The 24,330-nt window shown below is 26.7% G+C and overlaps 3 protein-coding genes across 5 annotated transcripts; 2 read left to right on the top strand and 1 right to left on the bottom strand.

Annotated features, from left to right (window-relative positions):
- Window positions 1–11,391: 11,391 nt before the first annotated feature.
- LOC132920870 (aspartate aminotransferase, cytoplasmic-like) lies at window positions 11,392–15,371 on the top strand. The gene is made up of 8 exons (XM_060983592.1): window positions 11,392–11,515; window positions 12,337–12,515; window positions 12,717–12,825; window positions 14,030–14,247; window positions 14,341–14,491; window positions 14,601–14,766; window positions 14,834–14,976; window positions 15,064–15,371. Exons 1-8 carry the CDS (start codon window positions 11,407–11,409, stop codon window positions 15,201–15,203), a joined length of 1,215 nt encoding a protein of 404 aa, XP_060839575.1. The 5' UTR covers window positions 11,392–11,406; the 3' UTR covers window positions 15,204–15,371.
- Window positions 15,372–17,516: 2,145 nt separating this feature from the next.
- LOC132923110 (aspartate aminotransferase, cytoplasmic-like) lies at window positions 17,517–22,227 on the top strand. Of its 3 annotated transcripts, none has more exons than XM_060986934.1 (9): window positions 17,661–17,880; window positions 17,946–18,072; window positions 18,878–19,056; window positions 19,245–19,353; window positions 20,887–21,104; window positions 21,198–21,348; window positions 21,456–21,621; window positions 21,689–21,831; window positions 21,935–22,227. In XM_060986934.1, exons 2-9 carry the CDS (start codon window positions 17,964–17,966, stop codon window positions 22,072–22,074), a joined length of 1,215 nt encoding a protein of 404 aa, XP_060842917.1. In that variant the 5' UTR covers window positions 17,661–17,880; window positions 17,946–17,963; the 3' UTR covers window positions 22,075–22,227. The 3 variants fall into 3 exon arrangements, with proteins under 3 accessions (XP_060842919.1, XP_060842917.1, XP_060842918.1); XM_060986935.1 differs by having other exon boundaries at window positions 17,662–17,880; window positions 17,962–18,072; XM_060986936.1 differs by lacking the exons at window positions 17,661–17,880; window positions 17,946–18,072 and adding an exon at window positions 17,517–17,535.
- A 206-nt stretch (window positions 22,228–22,433) lies between these two features.
- LOC132923111 (E3 ubiquitin-protein ligase RMND5A-like) lies at window positions 22,434–24,279 on the bottom strand. The gene has a single exon (XM_060986937.1). It carries the CDS (start codon window positions 24,277–24,279, stop codon window positions 23,179–23,181), a length of 1,101 nt encoding a protein of 366 aa, XP_060842920.1. The 3' UTR covers window positions 22,434–23,178.
- Window positions 24,280–24,330: the final 51 nt, after the last annotated feature.

The raw sequence follows: 24,330 nt of genomic DNA, 5'->3' as shown, positions 1-24,330 counted from the left end.
AAGAAATGGAGACTAAAAATGTTGGACTTGCGCCGACCATAGTACACGGTTATAAGTTGTTGATGTAATAAAACTTGGAGATTCGGTAACGTTATATAAAGGTATATCTTTTATTATATAATAATATTTATATATCAAGTTAAGTTCTAAAATTAGAAAAGTGTTGAATTTAAATAATAGTAATCGGAGGAAGGGAATCATAATATTTTATGTAAAAAAAACCCACTTACACAGCGATCACGCTACACTTAAATCTTATCCGGTTTCAGATGAGAAAATCATAAACAATTTTACCCGGATTTAAATATAAAATCCGATAAATAGGTACCCAACATTTTTTAACCCTTTTTCACTCCCTGAATACGATGTGATTAATAATCCCTCAGCACATTTAGCCTCACTTATTTCTTTAGAAGTTAAGACACGCATTTAAACTCAACACTAGTAATCTGGAAATGGGCGAATACCGTACTACGACAAAACTAAAATTATAAATTTAAACCAATTATCACACCTTATTTAATGTATAATTCGATATTTATTTGTTTATATTATCTATATATTACGTATTACTAATATTGGTGTTTAAGACGCTTTTTACACGCGAGAAATTTCAGTTACTAATCTGGCTACCTATCTATATATTTATCAATTATTATAGTCTATCGGTATTCGCGCGTTCTCGCTTACGATGTGGATTAGGCCTACTGGGGACACCACAATAAAAAAAACGCGCCTTGTGTAATACCTCATAAAGTCTTAAACAATATACGGACGATATTATTGTATGTCGTTTAACAATAAAGGTGGTGAGGAAAATTGCACAACACTGTTATTATTATCTTATAGTATGTTTTATAAAGTTTATACGCGTGAATTACCAATTAAAACAGTATGTATATGAAGAAACGAGAAATATTGAAGTTTTATAAAGTATTACAATACAATAGTTTTGAAAAAAAAAAATTCTTTAACTTGTTATAAAAGACTCCGAGTAGTCCTTATTTTACCAACAAAGACAAATGAAACCGAGTCAAATTTAATATAGCCAGAAATATTGTATGGTAATTAAAACATTGAATTATAATTCAATGCTTATAACATATATTATATATTATTTATTAATAAATTATGATATACTAATACTAATGTATTGTATTAATGCTTTTATTTTTATTCCATGTAAATTTATAACTTCATAGTTCATATTTTACTCATTTACTGAATCATTGGTTACGTTGGTTAAGTTATGTCTATGTTAAGGGAGTATGACCGCAGTAGGCGAATGTTGACAATCACTGGTGTATGTCGACATTTACCAAAAATCGTAGTGAATGTTGACAAATGGTCTTAACGCGTTCTTACACCGGTGATTGTTCAAATTTACAATTAGTGTTGGCAAATGTTAACCAGTGACCACACATGAAGCACGATGTAAATCACTATACTAAAACGTATTTTCTTATTATTTTATAGAATTAAGACGTTATTGTCCAGTCACAATATGCGTTGGACTCGTTGGAGACGTTTTAGTAATGTTATGGCATGATTGGCATGAGATAATCCGAATGATATTATGGATAAACTAATGGTCCCGTTGAAACTAAAACTATTCATCATGCAAAGAACGAAGAAGTACTCGAAGCTCATATAAAAATTGGTCATAGAGGGCGAACCAGAATGATGAACGAATTGCGGAACCAATTCAAAAATATATTGTAAAAAAATATAATACGAACAAATGTAACTGTATAAGAATGGGGGAATACTTTGTAACAGTAAATGCCACGATAGTTAACCGTGTTGTAATAAATGTAACTTAAAAAATTAATACTACTTAATCTATAAGTTAAAAAATTAATTTGTTAAACTACGAGTATATTTATTTATGAATTTATTACCTATATGGCTATATATTTGATTATGTTGTCAGGCATGTAAACATTCAGTAAATAACTATTGCGTTAACAACAAACACTGGTAAAAGTCTACATTCTGAGATATTTGTAAAAATTGATAACATTCACTAAAATTATCGGTAAATGTTAACATATACCGGTGACTATCAACATTCACTGCCATGCGGTCATACACCTTAACATCTATATTCTATACCTAAATTAAAATACAAATGTTTGCGTGCATTTGTACACATTTGGATTTTATTAAACATAGGCTACAATATTCCTCTAAAATCATTTTCTATTCAAAATCATCGGCAATAAAATCTATTAAGAGGGTGTCACACCCGCATGTGTTGTCTATGTCTTACAAGTACGTAACATAGCAAATTTACGTTAAGCAGATCACGTTTAGCTCCGTCAGTTTAAAAATTAGAGTGAATCGACCTATCATGAAACTTGATGGTAAGAAAATTATCTGTGTTTGTATGTTGGTTTTTTACGATAGTTCAATTTAGCAAGTTATGCGTATATAACATAGCGTAAATCAAAAATGCTCATAACTCACTTAAAAACTTAATTATCGTAAGACACATGCGGGTGTTGCGACCTATTAATATAAGCAGGATCATATTGAGGTTTGGTGGCGTCTCTGGCGAATCATTGCGTTTGAAATTTAATTGCTACTGAGTTAGGTTCTCTATAATGAATAAAGTTTTGTTGATTGGTAATTAATTATTCAACAAAAACACGACAATGTATTAACTTTCAAACCATGATTATTTATGGTATATTATTCACCAAGCAAATTTATTAATCCTTATTATTCAATATGATGAAATAATTTGTAAAATATACCATAATAATATACAGTTAGATACTTTGATAATTGAGGTTACCATTTGTATACCTTTGAACTGTCTAAAATCTAATAAAGTTCTAAACTGCAGCGTAGAAATTTTAACTAGGTACCTATCTATTTTCTGATAATTTTTGATTCATTACATTAATAACAATTGTGAAGATGCCAGATGGTACTTAAAATTTATAAGATACCTATTCAATAATTATTTCTACATTCATTCATTATACCTAGATTATTAAATAATAAATTATCATTTTTCTTTTTTTATTATAGGTACCTATATTATACAAGTTAACAGATAAACAACATTATATACTAAATGGAGCCTCGCCCTTTCATGGATCAGTTTAGTAACTACAAAAATATTATTTTAGTTTTTTAATTAAGATATAATACTTATCTAACTAGGCTTGTATTAGATATGAATATATGATATATTGTATTTTTTTATAACTATACAGTGAAAATTGTGAAGCAACAGTAAATATAACTTTATAATTATTCCATATTTATTATTACCATTATACTATCATAAATTATAATAATAATTAATAGTTAATTTAATATTATGTTTACCAAACAAATGAAACAAATGCAAGATTGATGATAGTTATGAATGTTATGATTTCTCAACGAAATAGTTTAAAGTAACAATTTCTAACTAATTGGAATTCTTAGTTTTTTTTAAATATGATAGATCCCATAATATTATCTTCGAATTCTTGGATGTACTTAATCTTATAACGAGATTTTATAATATGCTTTATTACGTAGAAAATCATTTATTATTTCCCTAGAGGCTGTAACACATACAGTTTCATTATGCATGAGTTAGTTAAGTTTTTGGTTAATCGTTTAATCTTGTATTAGTTGTATTGATTATATCTTCATAATATAATGAATTAATATTTATAAACAGTAACCATTAAGTCAAAATAATGTTATGTGTATTTACACTATTTACCATAGTGATGTGATGCATGTTCACATTCAAATTATGATAATTTATTTTTAATTTATTTATTATTTACATGATATTAGGTAGGTAACTATAAATAGATACAGGTAAAGTTGTATATAAGTGTTAACTTTTAAAGTAAGTTGAAATAAATTCATAATATGATTAATCTGAATATCTTATATTTAAATTAAAAACACACGAATCTGGATTTTCCAAAGTCACCAAAATGTTTCCCATGAGGTAGATAACTACTATAGCAGCTATACTAAACTCCATTCACGTTCAGAAGCGACACAGGCGGCCGAATTTTCCACACGAGCGTGATATCGTTCTGTTTTAATTACTGGTGGTTGATTAACTAGATTACTTAACTAAGGGAAACAGCTATGTATGTGAACTAAACGTCACCGAAAAAAACTGGCTGCAGCAGGGTCTAAACGTACCTACATGGAGTCTAGTAGTGATAATATGTTATTAAAAGTCCCTCTAAAGTTTTAAGTCTCTTATAATATTTTTTACAAATCACTACAAAATGACCGGATTCGATTCTCATAATTTCTTAGTATAGAATAGGTTAATCTAACCGCAAGATTATACATATAATTTTATTCCATATGTTTAGTTTATGTTTTAACATCTTTTATATTCTATGATATCTACTTGGAGGGTTCGAATGTTATGTGGTACTTAGGTTAGATAAACGATGAAAATAATAATAATTACTAATAATTGTATAGATGTATTAAGATGTGTGACATTCGTTTTACATAATAACGAACATATTTATATACCTATCTATACTTTGACGTCACCTGGTGGGGTGAATTTTGTCAAGTGTTATTGTATACAATTACAAATCATGATCACGTGACAAGCAGAACATTTGATCTTTCGACTTTAAATAGATTAGGATACATCAAATTATATAATACTTACTGTAAATCCGGTACCTAGATATTATTGTATAAATAAGAAAAATTATTTACACAAGTATACATACTTATTGTTTTTTTTACTTCACGCCATTAAAAAAATTGTCCAAAATCCAAATAGGTACCTATAAGACTAATAAGACTATATATACAGCTGTACAAGTTGTATTATATTTTTATTGAATGCTATAAATGTATTAAAAAATATATTGAAACTTATATTTATATACTAAAATTATCTAGGTAAAATTATCGAATTCTTTACAACTTTTTTTTAGTTCACGTCATAAAATAGTACCTATATTTGCTTCAGATTTATAAAGAAAAGTTTTAGGTTTCTATTGCTCAAAATTTTTGTAGGTATGTTTGTCTAATTTGTTCTATTTTAGATTATGGACCAGTTATTCGAAATCTTCTTCAATCTAGCTAATTTTAGCTTAAAAATAATTTTAAAAAGTATTCAAAACCGATTTTTATGGGTACTTGTATATAAAAAAAAATGTTGATGTGTAAAATCACTCAAAAACGAAAATAAAAAAAAGTTTATTGATGTTTTTTGGCTCTACGCAGGAACGTATACAGAAATAAAGTTTTGGGCGGTGTTTTGAAAATCAGTTATTTAAAAATAGAATTTTTCTAATAAATGTACAAAATCTTTTTATGAAAATTAGGTATACTTAAAATACTTTTTTTTTTATATAAACATTGATATGACAAAATTAACATTAAAATTGAATAAGTAAATAACCATACAAAAATCCAAGTATTTCGGGGGATGTTTGAACACTCAAAACATCCCCTGTGTACGTGCCTGGCTCTACAAATTACAATAGCTACTTAATTCTCAAAACGACAGTCGTATCAGTAGTATTAATTTAATACACATGTCTCAGTGTTTCACAAACATATTATATATACATCTAAGTTAACTAACGACACCAAAATTACAGTCACATATTGTTCCGATTTATAGATTATTAACTACTACAGGCAATTCACAACATGTAGAATATACACATTTTATATATTATTCAATAAATAATAATAATATTAATAATTATTAATTATGCTGGGAGGTCTAATCGTTCTATATCAAATTATACATGGATTGTAGCCCGAAAAGTAAAACTCCTTTATTCTTATATATATGTTATGTGAATGTATAGAAAACAATGATATCATAAAATATATTATTACGAATAATAGTGAATATATCAACACAAATTCAATACAGAATGTCCTGCGAGAGCTGGGCAAAATATTACCTAGATAATTATTCAAATAAGTATGTACATTGTACCTATTAGAATAAAAAATTATTCGAATGATTTTTTTTTAAATTATGCAGATAAAAAATTATTTGAATAATTCGAAAACATAATGCTAATACAAAATACAAGTATATTCGAATTCTTTACTTTCTAGTTTCTTCTTTAGATATAGTTATATTTATATATTTGTTTAATTTATAGTATTTTTCTATTTAGTTCAAATAAGATAAAAAAGGGGAATTTGATTGTGCGATTTACAATCTATAAATGCGTTTAATATTATGAAAAATTTATTGAAACTTCAACGTAAAATTTATAATTGTATTATAAACAGGTGAACAAACAGGTAAAACTATAAAATCATATTAGTACAATGATAAAATATCAATTGTGATAATATTAGTATTATTATACTATATTTATTACCTATATCATTGAAAATTTAAAACTAGCCTTATTTGAGAAATATTTATTAATTCTTATTTTTTCTCTCAAGCGAGACTTACAGCGTTATTCAAGTGGTACATTTAGAGTTAAATACACATTTTATTTTGTAATTTTGTGTTAATAAAATTAAAGCAGATAAATTTTTATTTATTTTAGTAAATATATGTAGTTTATTGTGTATATTTAGTACGTACGTATGGGCTAAGAGTGCTATACATATTTAATAAATGAAAAAAATTTGAAAGTTGGAAGTTGGAAACAGCTTTTGTCATGTATATGGTATACCTACAGTCATATACATTATCTATATAGGTATATATTATATAATTATACGCATTAAGGTTTTTATAATAATATATTTTAAATTGTATGCAACGGTTGTCGGAGCGTTTGTAGATAATTGATGGCCAATAAGATACAAAAAAAACAAAGTGGTGCCAAAGTACACCCAGTACACCCAGACATCCGACCCTAAATAGTAAATGGTACTCTTGGATACTTAGTAACATTTTTGTTATAATTGCGGCTTCATCAGTAATAATTGATTTAAATTGTATACGAATTAATCAACAATTTGGTAACACAAATAGTATATAACAATGTAGGAACATATTAAATGTTAGAAATTTGTGAATAGAATATTAAAAAAAAAATCAATTGAAGTATCTATGGTTACGATTCGTTTATTTTATTAGGTAACAAATCGGTCGTATATACATATATGCAGCAGGCGCATAACCAGTAGTTGGTTAAGTGTTCGCTAATATTTTTAGATATTTTTTTTATAAATAAACATTATTTAATACTTATTTGTATTTAACATGAAAACAATTATAAAAATCAGTAATAACAATAAAAGTATTAATTTATCACTTTTTTCGTACAATTACGTAATACCTACCACGCAATCATTACCTGGTATCGAGTGTTTATTTGTATGTACTGTTTATGCGATTTTAATAACTATTAATAATAGGCCACTTATTATAGCTCGTATAACAATAAAATGTTTAATGTGTGTTCAGGGGATGTCATACTCCACAGTAGCGCGACTACAATGCTTATGGTGTCTAGCAATACAAATTTCATAGTGCACTATAATTATACATATTATCATAAATAGAGTTGAGTAATTTTATTTCTCTGCACTAATAGCTTTGTTGCGGCGAAACCATCTATAATAGAAACAGATTTCAATGTTTTAAATTTTAAGTTTATTGTATTCGAAATTTTCTTTATGATTGCGTGTCTTACGCAGTTGCCTTCAGTAAAATTATAAATTAGCTGAACCTTTCCAAAAAAATCAAATGTTATTAGATTTTATCTCCCAACAGGATCAATAATAACAAGATTCAAACAATGTCTATAGCAATGAGCGAAAAATTTATTTTTATTTTTTCTTTGTATTTTAATTGAATTCCTATTGTACACCTATAGTTACCGCCCCATCAAAACAGACAGAAATTATATTTTCCCATTTAATATTATATTCGTGAATAATATAACCTACTCATCGATGAACTAAAAAGTGAAAATAATCTGTGCATCTACTGATTTTATTTATTTCATACAAATAAATTGTTCTACTGAACATTTTTTTATGTTTGTTGAAGTAATTAATACAAGGGATAAGTTCTCACCATAGCCAATATAGTCAATACCATTAGCGTATTTAGGTGGGGGGCTTGGACATCCCCTCCCCAGTATGAATATTAGCACTTCACATATTCATTGAAAATTTAATCATACTTATGTTTATGTAGGACTGTAGGAGACATACAATTATTTACTACTTTACATTCTGTATGTCCATGGATAGATTTACCACCAATACCCAGACATAGAGTAATATTTTTTTCTTGTGGTATTACTTCATGGGGTGAACCGTTTGCACAATATGTATTTACCCCAGAGTAATATATAGTAATTATATCAATCAATCGTTTCATTATCTTTCTATTTTTTTTTATCGTATTAATTTCTTCTGACTGTGACTATTATTGTCTTTTAAAATAGTAAAATTACACCAACGACCAATATGTTCGGAATTTAAAAAATGCATCAAATATGTGAAACTATTTAAATGATTTTCGGTTTTTTCATGATGTAAACTGAAATTTGGAGGTAGCGGCTTTCCAATTTTTATATCCAACTTTTGAGTATAGACACTAATCAGATTAGTCAACATTAAGTCCTATGGATATGCTAAACATTCTATACAAAGGAAATAAAACGCTAATAAATTTTCTTTCAGGCTATACTCTAACGTCTCTAACTAAATAAATTGGTGGTATAGTTGGTATACGGTATATTATGACTTTTGGAAACTATGTATAGTGCTTTACTAAACATTATGTTTCTTGAGAGAATTTATAGTATAGGCGGAAATGGGACTTTTAAAATTATTTGTTTGAATTCAATCTGATTTTTAAGAACATAATTTTTAGGACTCGGGGGATTTATATTAAAAGAAACACTTTTATTTTCATTTAATGAAATAGATCAAAGTTTATTTAAGAGTACCTACATATAACTAAAAAAAAAAATGTAAATAATTATAATAAACAAAGAACTACTTACAAATTATAAATGTAAACTTTGATTTGTGTAAAAAATACGTTTTTAACATTTTTACATAATTAACAAAAATTTTCGTAAACCCACTTAATAAAAGCACACAATAATTAAACTACATTATAAATTAATTTGAAATTCTACCTCTTAACCTATTTACTAGTAAGAAGTTTAAGTATATTTCTTACTTTTAATTTTTTTTTTATACAGTGTTGTTAGACAAATAATACAAAGATTGAAAGAGATATTATTAATAAATAAAAAAAAAAGTTTATTACCTGTTTAATTTGAAATTGTATACATTACACTTTTACACATACTATATAACTAAGAATATTATGTCTAAAAAATATCTAAAACACTCCCTGCAGAGTCTTACCAAATAAGATGTATAATATAATTATTCATAATATAAAACACAAACAATCTAAAAGAAACACAATGTTTAAATATGAAATAAATACATACCTTTTACCTATAATAACTTATAGTAAATATTAAATAATAATGATGTGTATTCCTCGTGTATAGGATCACCTGGGTATGTATCAAAGTAAACTTTAAATGAAAATAATTGCATGAGCAAACAATAAATAAAAACAGTTGATTATTGAGTAAGACCTTATAATTCAATAGTGCCATTTATCAAAGATATAAAATTTTATTATCTGTAGGTACAATACTACACTGTATTCAATTTTTAAACTTTAGATATAAAAATGTACGATTATATAAATTTTTTAATACAAATAATATTGTAGTTTGCGCATTTTTGTGATTTTACCAAATTTTGTAAACATTAAAATAATAAAAACAATAAACAATTTGTGTGTTGTGACTACGTATTTTTAATATTTATATACATACAAATTTGAAAACAACTTAAATGGGATCTTATATTATATTTTCAAAAACTGAATCTAGGTAATAAATTTTTTTTGTCATTAAAAAAAAATAATTCAAATGTCAAGTATCTATAAATATCTTAATAAGAGTCAAAATATTTAGAAACTTATACTATATAGTACAAATAGCAAATACAAACATAAATTTTGTTGAATATTTCAAGTATCTAAGGTTGTTTGTTTTTGAATAAAAACAAAAATAAAAATTGTTGAAGGAAAAATAGTTAATATACAGGTGAATATCCGATTTCATCAAAATTTGAAATTCGAAGGGTCATAAAAATTAATTCCTTTCCAGTTATAAGTAAAAAAACAAACAAAAAATCTTGTATTAAATTCTCAAAGATTAGAAAGAAATATACATTTTTTACGAATTTTTAACTACTAAATAATTTGAAAATTTATTTCGTGACCATAAATTTTCGAAATTTTTTGATTGATAAATTGATAATTTACGAGTAATCTCCTATTAAAATTTCCAACATTTTTAATTGTATTTATAAAATAAAACTACAATGTCTATGAATAGTTAAGAAGAGTCAAAATTTTTTCAAAATGTTGTGATAATAATGTTGTCATAATCCACATATTTTTCTATGGAATAATAGGTAATATATACTAATGTTAAGCATAAAAAGTAAAATTCAAATAAAATTATTGTACGAGAAAATTTTAGTTAGATAAATTGATTAATTTATTTTTGAACTTGTGCTTGCACGAGTCTAGACTTTTTGATCAATTACCTACCTTAAAATTCACAACTTGTAATTTTTTTAATTTTTAGCCGTATGACTAATAAAACTATTAATTATTAATTACCCACCACCCCTTAATATTTAATGCAGTCTGTGTCAAACCTAGAACCCTTTTTTACTACCACAGCATATAGGCGTACGAGTATGATATTATGTGTAACGAGTGATAAATAATTGAAAATTAAAATATTAATAAAATATGTAAATATAACAATAATATTATTATGATCTTGGCACCCCGAGTTCAAGCTCGATATGAATGTATATCGTATTGGTAGTCATCACGCTCTCTTCAACTATGACACTTCACAAAGATCACATGCCACGTTCATAATAATAGCTTAGGTATAAAAAAAGAGTAATTACCTACATATAATTATGCGCTAATTACGTATAGGTACCTACGTGATATAATATTAATTAATTGCCCGGTGTATGATATAATATTTATTGGTACATATTGGCCTACTATATCGGTACATATTTATTTTTTTATCTAAGCTTATAGTGACATAGTATAGGATCAATGATTATTATTCGTCTATATAAACCCCAAATAGTTGTCGTCAAACGACCATTCTTTAATCGATTCGATACCTATATAGGTTACATATAGTTATTATTTGATTTAAGTAATTTAATATATAATAAAATATTATTATTCCTACTGAATAACAAATCAATAATATTGCATTTATTTATATACGTTAAATAATACATAGTGTATACACATATAATATTGGTAAATAGTAAATAAGCAGTCTATATTAATATTAATATTATACTACAAAAATCATGGTTCAATTCAACGATGTCCCGGTAGTGGGTCAGAATGGATATATTGAAGTTGATACTGCTTTCCATAATGACACTTCTCCTCTAAAAGTAGATCTTGTCTTTGGAAGTAAGTAATGTATAACATATTATATTTAACTTTATAAACCGCAACCACATATTAATTTGTCTGAGCATCACACTAATATTCAATCTACTCAAAAAATGTAATTTATAATTCATTTAAAAAATGATAATATTAAATGTATAAATGTGTACATTTATAATAACAAGAATAATATATAATCGATACCTAAGTCTTTATAATGCTAAATTTAATGTTTAAAATTGTATATTTTATGTAGATATAGAATAAACCAATTTATAAATAAAAATGTTTAATTCATTTTCCTGAAAAATTATAGGTACTTTTTATGAATTACTGTTTTGTCATATTTATAATGTTATGATGATTATTACTATCCTTACGTATAATTGTTTCATATTATACAATAATGTATAAACTAGGTATTCTATAAGTAAGTGATGTATACCTAAATGTATATATAACTTTAATTTTTATTTAAACTACCTGAGTATTTAACAGAAATTCATTATTTAATTATAAATTAAACTTTATTTATTATTTCAGAGCTTAAAAATTGTTTTTGACTATATTTGCATAAATTATATTTTATTAATATATATATATTAATATATAATTCATACAATAGTAACTTAGCTGGAAGAAAATAGAAGACTGTGACACTGAACCGACTAAACTGTTTTACTAACCTATAAATAATAATTTATAATATGTTTATAATAATCGCATATATTTTAGAAACCTAAGGAAATTGTTGAACGATCACTAATGGCCATGTGTTTTTTTTTAATAACCGATTAATAATTATAAGATTCTCGTAATAATATTATTATCTATTTATATAGCTTTCAGATCGGAAGATGGTAGTCTATATTTGTTACCTGTGGTTAAGAAAGCAGAAAACATGGTTGTAAATGATACTTCAAGTCACGATTACTTATCCCCTACAGGAATTGAAGGTTTTACAAAATCAGCATGCAGGTTATTGTTAGATGATATTGAAAAACAGTGGAAAGACGGAATGGTAAAGACGTATATTTTTATTATTTATTATTATATTTAAACGTTATTGTAACGTTACTGTAGTCATTACTAGGTAATTATTGTACATTTGTACAACTATATTATTTAAATCTGTATTAAACTACTATTAACCAGACAATATACAATTTCAATAATTATTCATAAATTTACAAGACTTAATTCGAATGTTAATTTTATGTAGATATTTGGTGTTCAGTGTGTTGGTGGAGCTGGAGCCCTAAAAATAGGTGCAGAATTTCTATCGCGACATATGAATTGCACAACTGTTTATTATCCTGATCCATCATATGGTTGGTATTTTTTAACATTTAAAAACATCGTAAATATGAGCTATAAAGTCACCTTCCTCTACTTACCAATTACTTGTAGCTTTTAAAAAAGAATCTTAATTTTTTTATAGTTAATTTTTCTGTAACTGAACTGTTTCTGATTACATTATAAGTTATAAATAAAACTGTGTATAAATGATTAATACATTTAGCCCATATAGATACATAACAATAACTAACGATAAGTTAAATGGTTACATTTTAATAATTTGTTAATAGATTTTGTTATATTTATTTGTTGTCTTAATATGTGGTTAAATTGTCTATCCATATAGATATTGTTCCATTTGTTAATTAACCATCTAAATAAAGTACGTAAAATTGCCTCCCCCCACCGCGAATAAACAATTTATTTAAAATGTATGTACACATTTTGCATATAATTTGCAAATTTAATGTTCAGAAAAATGTATTATATTTTTTTTATTTTTAATATCATAGTGAAAGGATCCATTACAAAATCTGAATATGAGAATATTTATTATTTTAAAACGCTCATAACTTGTTTTAAAATAAAAGTATCCAAAAATCCTACAAGGGACCAAATATAATATTAATACATGACATATAACATAATAATACCTACATAGGTATATCTACATAGTTATTAATTCTTTTACATATTCTACCCATTACAATCTTTTTTATGCAAACAATTGAATTATTTGGATTTTAATCTGGATAATTTAAAGAGTAAAAACGTTTTAAAGAGCAAAGTCCCTCCAGTTTACCCAATGGTTATAAAATTATAACATATTTTCAAGATGATTTTCATAAGTGTTTTACTCGTTAATTGTACAAAAGGGCTCAGGCCAAGTATATTCATCATAAAAATAAATAATATATTTGTATCAATTAGATAGGTGTTTATTATAAAATTGTTTAAATATAAAAAAGTAGGTTCCTACATTTTTAATATTGAACATTTGAAGTGTATCTAATTATTATTCTAGATATACGTATAACTTATATGAGGTACGTGTACTTACTTAATAAGTATAAATATTAAATCATTTTATTAAAGGTAATTTACCTTTATATATCCAATAAGTACATAGGTACTTATTAAACATAATTTATTAACTTATGCGGATATTGCCAGATATCAAGATGTTAGGTAATAATTAGAAATTTTTAGTGGTTATAGCCATTGTTATATTTTCAGAAATACATGGAACCGTATTCTCGTTTAGTGGATTTCAAAACATACTCCAATACCGTTATCTGAATAGGGAAACTAAATTAATTGATTTTGAAGGATTTTGTGAGGACATTTCTAATGCTCCGATCGACTCGGTCATAATATTGCATGCATGTGGTCATAATCCAACTGGTTTAGACCTTACTAAAGAACAATGGAAAATTATTGCTGAAATAATGAAAGTAATTAATGCGAAATTTTTTATACATATTGATCATCTAGGTTCTCTAGTATTTTTAAATAATTACTGTATTATGATTATTAAAATTCTTCAGGAACGTCAATTGATACCATTCTTTGACATCGCGTATCAAGGAATGGCGTCTGGAGATATTGAAGAAGACACCTGGGCTATTCGTCATTTCCATAAAGAAGGGTTTGAATTTCTCTGCGCACAATCATTTTCCAAGATGTTTACTATGTACAGTAAGTTATAAACTATTAATTAAATTACTACAACTTTAAACATATATGTGTGTATAATATATTATATTATCTGCATCTGTCTAATATTAATAATAATTTTGTATATTAGACGAACGAGTTGGTAATTTGATGGTTGTACTAAAATCTGGTTTTAATATTGAGAGTCTTAAAGTCCACTTCGAAAGAATCGTTAGAAGTATCTATTCAAATCCTCCAAACCATGGTGCCAGGACCGTTTCCAAAATATTATCCGACCCCGAACTATACGACGAATGGTAAATTATTGTAAATCGTTCTATATAAATTATATGATTAAAAATGTAAATATTATTGTTTGAAAAGGTCAAACAGTTTCAAAGCTATGGTTAATCGAATTATTGAAATAAGAAAAACTTTTCGAAAAGCACTCGAGGAAGAAGGCGCCCCTGGAAAATGGAACCACGTAACAGATCAAAAGGGAATGTTTATATTGTTAAGCTTAACCGGTATAAAATGCTTAAATTATAATTATAATCGAAATAATCTTATAGCTATAGTGTATAATAAATACTAATCTATGCATTTAATTGCAGACAGTCAAGTGGAATACTTGAGGTATTTTCATCACATTTATATGGTTAATTGTGGCCGTATAAATGCTACTGGACTGAATACGAAAAATATTAGTTATGTTGCTAAAGCAATTAATGATACATTAAGGAAAAATATATAAAATTATACTATGCAGTAGCGTACTATTGGATGGGGTTTTGAAGACAACCCTCACCGAAAATTTTTAGGAAGTATTAATTTCTCATGATATGTATTATTATTATTATTATGATATTTTTATTTTTAGTTAATAATAACGGAAAATTAAAATATATTGTACCTATTTGAATTAATCGTATTTTACTTTGGTATAGTATATATTGTCCATCGTGATAAAATAAACGGCTTACATTTTGAAATGCTCTTGTAATAATATTATTTCATATAATTCTGATTATAAATATTAAATAATACAGTCGAACATTATCTTATGTGGATACTAGATACCTATGGATATCTGAGTATTTTTAAAAAATCGTTGTTTTCACGTATTACCGCGGCACAGCGTCCCAATAATTGCTATTGCAGCTTATTGTTTTATAAATACATTTGTGTAGCATCATCTATTATGCTATTTCCAAACTCTTGCGTGGTCACCTTGTCGTGAGTCGTGATTTGAATGAGTTTCGGGAGAGTTTAGTTGGTACCTCATGCTTCGTGTCCTTTGATTCGTGATTAAAGTATCAACTTCGAGTGGATCGAATACGAGGCGAGGCGAGACGAGATCCACAAGTCGACACGAATGAACCAACTATACACTCTCGCGCGTGCTCACGCTGACTCTGCCTCTAGCATTTAAACTTTAAAGTATATAAAAAGAATTGTTTAGTTCAGATCATACAATTTGTTAATTTAAAAATATTACAGATATCTATAAATAAATAAACATATCGGTATATGCCTTTAACAAGTTAAACATAGCTAAAATAATGTGCCTATGCAGTATGCAAATGTTATAAGTTTTTACCTCGTAGGGAAAAATTATCTTTTTAATTTATTTTTTATTCTTATATATTTACACATTTTGAATCTTGTTTACAAGGATGAGTACAATTGATATTTAAATTAGGTATAGACATTAAAATGTTGAATTGCAACATTATAAAAAATAAGAGAAAAAAGAGGAAAAAAATTATTGATTTATATTTTATGTAAAACATACCTTGGCTGCGGATCTTATTTTTTTATACATAGTTTTAGGTTTTCGCCTGTACTAGCTGTCTATACTAGTAACCAGTATACCTATATTTATAGTATCAAATCGTCATCGAACGTGATGCCGAAAAATGTCTGCCTAATTTATGAAATCATCAATCAAATTTTACCGACTTACAGTGCCATGATATAGTCTAATTGTTGATTTCATGATTTCGATTTCGACTTAAGCAATTTTAACATATAGGCACATAGCCCATACACAGTGGCGTAGCCAGGGGGAGGGCTGAGGGGGCTGTAGCCCCCCCCTGAAATATCAAGAAAATTAAAAATATATTTTAATTTTTAATGGTCTATGAAAATAATCGCTACAAAAATCTTAAATTGTACTTTACAAAAATTGATCAGCCCTTCCCGAAATAAAATCCTGGCTACGCCACTGCCCATACATAACATTAAATAGAACCGGCTAAAGTTAATGTACTTGTTAATCGTTTTGTGAATATTATAATTATTGTATAGGTACCAATGTACTATACCTATTGGTTGTATTTGTAAGACTGTAGAACATACATGGCATTGTATAAAAGCTATAATTTTTGTTTAACAGATATTCGCTGATATTTTGATTATCATTTTTTTTTTTTTTTGATAAACATAATATTTTTTTTTAATAAACACAATTATTTAACATGAAAAAAAAATCACTTAATTTCTATACAAGTATGTACTTGTTAATTTATCACTTACGTATAATTGCATCATATTTGTACAATTCCGTGTGACAATTGTTTGCCATGTCGAGTGTTTAGTATGTATTGTATGCCTAATAAGTAATAGGTAACTGTAATAGCTAATAGTTAACTCATAAGTAATTGAAAATAATACAATATTTGATGAGTGTTCAGGGGTTGCCGCGGGCTCACGGCAAGACTCGCATACCATTCCAGAATAGAGTTCGCCAAGTTCGTCTTAAGGTAAAGTATCAAATACATAGGTAATTGTTTAATGGTGTTTATCGAACAGACACATTATGTAATAATTATAGTCCGATAGTTGTATGAACACGATACTATGTGTATCGATTATAAGTAGGTACTTGAAAGTTACTTAACCTATTATTTTAAACGGATAATTAAAAAATAGATTCTCGGCACCCCGAGTTCAAGCCCGGCCAGGATATAATATATCATCATGCTCTCTTCAACATTAATAACACTTTACACAGATCACATGACACATTCGTATTTATGGCTTACCAAAAAGAGTAAGCCGGTGTGGAAATCGATGAGTGCTAAGTACGTATACGTGATATAATAATATAATTTAATTGTCAAATCCATGTTAGAACATTTATGGCCTTATGGGTAGGTATAAGCACTATATTGGTGCACGTAGGATCATCGATTGTGGTTCACCTATATAAACCACCTTAGTCGTCGTTAAACAAATATTCTTTAATAGGTAGGTACCTACTAGTAATTCCAATAGTCATTATTAGATCCGAGTATTTCTTATAATACTGCAGCTGAATTCACGAATTGTTCTGAACGTTTCTGTATGTCAGTAACTTAGTGACACATTTTCTACTAAACTAAACGTCTAAACGGCATTTATTAAGTGAAATTACACAATACATATAGGTAGTATATACGATATATAGTTATTATAGTAGGTACACAGTAAATACTTAAGTAGTCAATTTTAGTATTCTATTGCAACAGTTATGGTTCAATTCAATAATGTTCCATTAGTGAACCAGGTTGGATATATAGAAGTCAATACTGCATTTCAAAACGATATATCTCCTCTAAAAGTAGATCTTATCTATGGAAGTAAGTAATTTTACTACAGTTAACAATATAAACCAATCACATTATTCGCTTATGCACAAAAATATGTACATTTCTCAAAAAAAATAAATCTTATTTAATTTCAGAAATGATATATAGTTAATGTATTATATACCTACATTAATATTACATATGAATTGTTATAGAAAATATAATATGTTCCATGTTTAAATAACATTCAAAGCTTTCGTGTACCTACCTATATAGCTATTATATTATGTTCAGAATAAAACAGTTTATAAATAAATAATATAGTTTTAAATTTTGAAATAATGTCCTGAAAAATTAGATTTTTGAGTTGTATTAGTTTATTGTTACTATTCTTGTGCGCAGGTGTTTCATGATATTTATCATGTCATAATGACAATTATTGTTTAAATAAAACTGTGCTTATGTATAATTATTGCTTATTATATCAAAATCATTTAACAGCAGAGAGTAAGTAATTCCAGTAGGTACATCTGCACTATACACTCAAATTTAAAATAAATTAAATTAAGTTTCTAGTATAGTAAAATTACTTAGTCGATCATTTTAAATCTAATTCTTCCATTAATGTTGTAAAAATAACATTAGCTATCTATATTAATAATACTTTATTGTATTTTTGTTTTAGTTTTAGTTTTCTAATAATTAATATAATTCATAATAATTGTATATATTTTAGAAACTTAAGAAAATAGTAGACCGATCACTGATGGAGTGATGGCCATCAAGTGTTTTTTTTTTTAATAACCAATTAATAATTGTAATATTCTCGTAATAATATTATTACCTATTGATATAGCTTTCAGATCGGAAGATGGTAGTCTATATATGTTACCTGTGGTTAAGAAAGCAGAAAACATGGTTGTAAATGATACTTCGAGTCACAATTACTTATCACCTACAGGAATTGAAGGTTTTACAAAATTAGCATGCAAGCTATTGTTAGGAGATATTGAAAAACAGTGGAAAGACGGAATGGTAAAGACGTAAATTGTTATTATTCATTATTATATTAAAACGTTATTGTAACATTACCGTCATTACCGTATTATTATTGTACAACTATATTATTTAAATCTATATGAACCAAACAACCACACTATGAACAATTTCAATATTTATTCATAAATTTACAAAGCATAATTTCGAATATTAATTTTATGTAGATATTTGGTGTTCAATGTGTTGGTGGAACAGGTGCTATAAAAATAGGTGCTGAATTTTTATCGCGGCATATGAATTGCACAACTCTTTATTATCCTAATCCATCATGGGGTAAGTAATTTAAAAAATTGGAAATATTAACTGCATTAGGTATTTTATAAATGATAAATGGTCGTCGGAGAAAATGATCGAAGTTAAAAAATTTAGATTATATTATTAAATAGTGTATAAAATATTTATTAAACCCGTTACCTATGGTATTTTCCTCGTGCTTACCAAAATAATTTTATCGAATCTGTGAAAGTTAAATTAAATTTATTAGATCCAATAACATATTTTCAATTATATTGTGGAGTGTGGATACCTCCCGAAAAGTTACCCAAAATATGTAGTTCATTGATTAAATAGTCTCCTTTGCCAAGAGAGGCTAATCTTTGGAAACTAAAGATCAAAATAAAACCTCCCTCATGAGCGTCACGCCGTCACCGAAGTTAACTAGGTACATATTAAGTAAACATTTTCAAAATCAAAGTTGAAAATAAATAATAGAATAAAATCGGGGGTCGGAAGCTTGTCATTATAAATAAAGTAAGTACCTATACTATATAGTGCATAGTGCATACGCCTATATTTATAAAATATTATTATCAATAATTCTCTTTCTATATTTATTATTAATCACTGAATCTGTTTTGAGTCATATTACTCATATTTACATCACTCGTATCTGTATGAATGTCTTGATTAGGTACTTTATAATAAATACTATCATACATAAACTCATGTATGCATAGTACACAATATTAATAAGCATATAATATTATAATACATGACATATAATAGTAATAGGTATCTATAAAATTATTGGTTAGTTATTTTATTATTTAACATATAAGTAGGTACATTCTTAATATCCATCAGTTTTTTTCTAAGCAAAAATTGGATTTTGAGCTGGATGAATTAAAGACAAAAAAACCGAAAAAAACCTTTTAAGAAGCAAAGCTTCCCCTGGTTTCATCGATAATTATAAAAATATAACATTTTGTCAAAATTATCAATTAAATAGGTGCTTATTATAAAACTGTTTAAAAATAAAAAATTAGGTACATTTTTGATATAGAACATTTAAAGTGTACCTAAATATAATTCTAAAATTAGTAGATAAACATATACCTAACTTGTGTAGGTACTACCATTTTTATTTATTATGGACTAAATTTGTTATAATTGTACCATTTTTGTGAATTGAAAATAACTTTTTGGAGAACATTATATGATTGAATCTTTACCAACTTACTTTTAAATTTATCTTAACTAGCCTGGGCGAAACGCGTTACGCCCACACATACTTACTTAACAGGTAACCTATGAATATTAAATCCTTTTATTAAAGGTAATTTACCTACATATCTAGGTACCTATAATAGATTACCTACTTTATACTTAGCATATAAGTAGATCCCAGATGTAATTATTATTATACCTCTCCTACTTTAATTTACATATGACAATTCGCTAGTAATAATTGTAATATTAATTATTATAATTAATAACTTATGGGGAAAATACCAGATTTCAAGGTATTAGATAATTACTTGCATCTTTTTAGTTTTATAAACATTAAATATTAATAATTTCTTTTAGAAATGCATGGAACTGTGTTCTCGTTTAGTGGATTTCAAAACATACTCCAATACCGTTATCTGAATAGGGAAACTAAATTAATTGATTTTGAAGGATTTTGTGAGGACATTTCTAATGCTCCGATCGACTCGGTCATAATATTGCATGCATGTGGTCATAATCCAACTGGTTTAGACCTTACTAAAGAACAATGGAAAATTATTGCTGAAATAATGAAAGTAATTAATGCGAAATTTTTTATACATATTGATCATCTAGGTTCTCTAGTATTTTTAAATAATTACTGTATTATGATTATTAAAATTCTTCAGGAACGTCAATTGATACCATTCTTTGACATCGCGTATCAAGGAATGGCGTCTGGAGATATTGAAGAAGACACCTGGGCTATTCGTCATTTCCATAAAGAAGGGTTTGAATTTCTCTGCGCACAATCATTTTCCAAGATGTTTACTATGTACAGTAAGTTACAAACTATTAATTAAATTACTACAACTTTAAACATAGATGTGTGTATAATATATTATATTATCTGCATCTGTCTAGTATTAATAATAATTTTGTATTAGACGAACGAGTTGGTAATTTGATGGTTGTACTAAAATCTGGTCATAACATTGATAGTCTTAAAGTCCACTTCGAAAAAATCGTTAGAAGTATCTATTCAAATCCTCCAAACCATGGTGCCAGGACCGTTTTAAAAATATTATCCGATCCTGAACTATACGACGAATGGTAAATTATTGTACATCATTCTATATAAATTAGTTGATTAAAAATGTAAATACTATTGTTTAAAAAGGTCAAGCAGTTTCAAAGCTATGGTTAATCGAAGTATAGAAATAAGAAAAGCTTTCCGAAAAGCTCTCGAGGAAGAATGCGCTCCTAGAAAATGGAACCATGTAACAGATCAAAAGGGCATGTTTATAATGTTACATTTGACAAGTATATATTTTGAATATAATTTATAAATTAAATAATGAAATCTAAGATAATTTTTATCATAAACAATCTCACAGTGCATACTAATTTAAGTGTTCAATTTCAGATAGTCAAGTGGAATATTTAAGACATTTTCATCACATTTATCTGATAGATTATGGGCGGATAAATGTTACTGGACTGAATTTCACAAACATTAGTTATGTTGCTAAAGCAATTAATGATACATTAAGGAAAAACATATAATCTTCCACTATGTAGTATGCCATTCACCTAATTCACAAGCTACTACTATAATCTACCTGTCTTTTAACTTCTTTTGATTGATAAAATCTTAATATTTTATATAATATACATGTAGAATATTTATGACTCGGATTATACAGAAATCTCATTATATGTGTATTCTGTTTTTTTATTTTTTGAATCTATATATTATGAAGTTCTAATGGATAAATGTTACATAGATGCTTTAGACATACCTTGTATCCAGCCCCCGGAACCCACCCCTTAAATCTGCCACTGGATTGTATAATGTATCTATACTTATAGTCTATGAACCACATACAATTTTCCTTTTTAATAATATTTAACTCAAAGAGAAATAAAACAATAATATAATTTATTTCTTTAATTTAGATGCAATTAAATCATGATTCATAAAATAAAAACATACTTAAATTCATAAAAAAGAATAAGAATTACTCATTGAAATTAAACTTATACATTTCTTACTGTTTTGAAATTTAAACCTCATTTCTATCAATTAAACACATAATATATACACAAATTCATAAACATAAGTATTATTTAAAATATATTTATATAACTTAATGTATATAATTTAACATTTCTTTTTCACATTTTAACTAATAATTTGACTAAAATATAAACATACCATATTTAAACATAAATAATGTTTAATTAAAAAATTACCACCATTTACAAAAAAAAATTTAATCAAATTATTTTTACAACAAAATTAAAAGTATGTTATTTTAACTTTTTGAATTAAAATTTGTCGCAATAGATTATGGATTTATATAAACTTGGAAAATTGCCAGTTTTAATTTTAAATAAGAAATCTAGTTACATAAACAGAATAGTCACCGTCAAAATTACTTATAGTTAACATGAAGATTTGCCAAATTGATTTCTTACAATACAATTATTTAACCTTCAATTGATACAATACAATACATGATGTAACTGTTAGAATTTAAAAATGTGCATACATTACAACCAATGTATAGGTACATATTACTTAGGTATATGAATTAATTAAACATTTTTAAACACAAATTATTTACATTGTATATGATGAGAAAATTTAAAACATTACTAAACCATTTAGAAATGTATAGTTCTAGCTTCTGATGGAAGTTGTTCTTTAGGACAATATGGACACTTTAATCTACCTGAACGTTCTAATTTATTAAGCGCATCTTTGGATATTACATGACCACATACTAACATCATAGGTGGATTAGATGTTCCACTTCTCGTTCTTAATATTGGACAAGCAAATACTGAATGATAAGCAAAACCAGTGTCAATTTTAATTGGTAATTCGTCATTTTCATTCCAAACACCTCCAACATCTCGACAAATTGCTTGTTTAATATCCAACAAAGCTGGTAAAGCTGAGCAACCCACGTTCACACAAACACTCAACATATCGTCATCACTAAGACAAGAATCTTTTATAAACAAGTCAATAACTTCAGTACGCATTTGTGCAACATTAGGAGGATATAATAACATACCCATTGTGGATTGGATTTCCTTTTGTTTATCAATAAAACGACTAAAGTTTGTGCGAGCATAAACTACTGCTTCATACTGATCACCACGATTAAGAATATCCAAAAACACAATTTGGTGCAGTTTAAATTCTAGATCTGATTTTTTGGAATCTAATTCAATTTTATTTTGATGTACCCATTCAAATGCCGGCATAGGATCTTTTTGTCTCAAACTATCAACAATATGATTTAAATTTAAATAACGTTGTTTTTGTTTGTCGTCAACTGTGATACCAGCTTCTTTTAAAAATTCTTCAGCAACTTCCCATTTTGAATCCCTGTACAAATGCATACAAATTATTTTGTTTAGGATTTCTTTTTCGTGATCGGTTTTAAACGCTTTTTTATTACTGGCTTCTGTATAGTCGGAAATAAAATTTTTGTCTATAGTTTTGCCTACTCTTGAGACATCACTATGCCATCTTCTATGTTCATTTGAAATATCCTTAATGGCGAGCTTCATTTGTAAAATTGTTGAAGAAAGTCCACATTTATCTATTTCAGAACTTTGACTTTCAATTTCTCGTTTGTACCGTTCTAATGTTGAAATAAATCTGTGTAACTGGAATTGCCATTTTGGGCCATATTTATTATATTTAGCAATTAATTTGTCAATATCAGCCTCAACGGCTTGGCAAGATTCCATTTTTTAGTAGATTGATAACGGGTGAATGAAAAAGCACTAAAAGGTTGTAAT

The sequence above is a fragment of the Rhopalosiphum padi genome, chromosome 2 (assembly GCF_020882245.1).
Source record: "Rhopalosiphum padi isolate XX-2018 chromosome 2, ASM2088224v1, whole genome shotgun sequence".
NCBI classification, from domain to species: domain Eukaryota; kingdom Metazoa; phylum Arthropoda; class Insecta; order Hemiptera; family Aphididae; genus Rhopalosiphum; species Rhopalosiphum padi.
The sequence above is the reverse complement of the archived record's forward strand: the minus strand, read 5'-3'. Positions and strand labels throughout refer to the sequence as shown.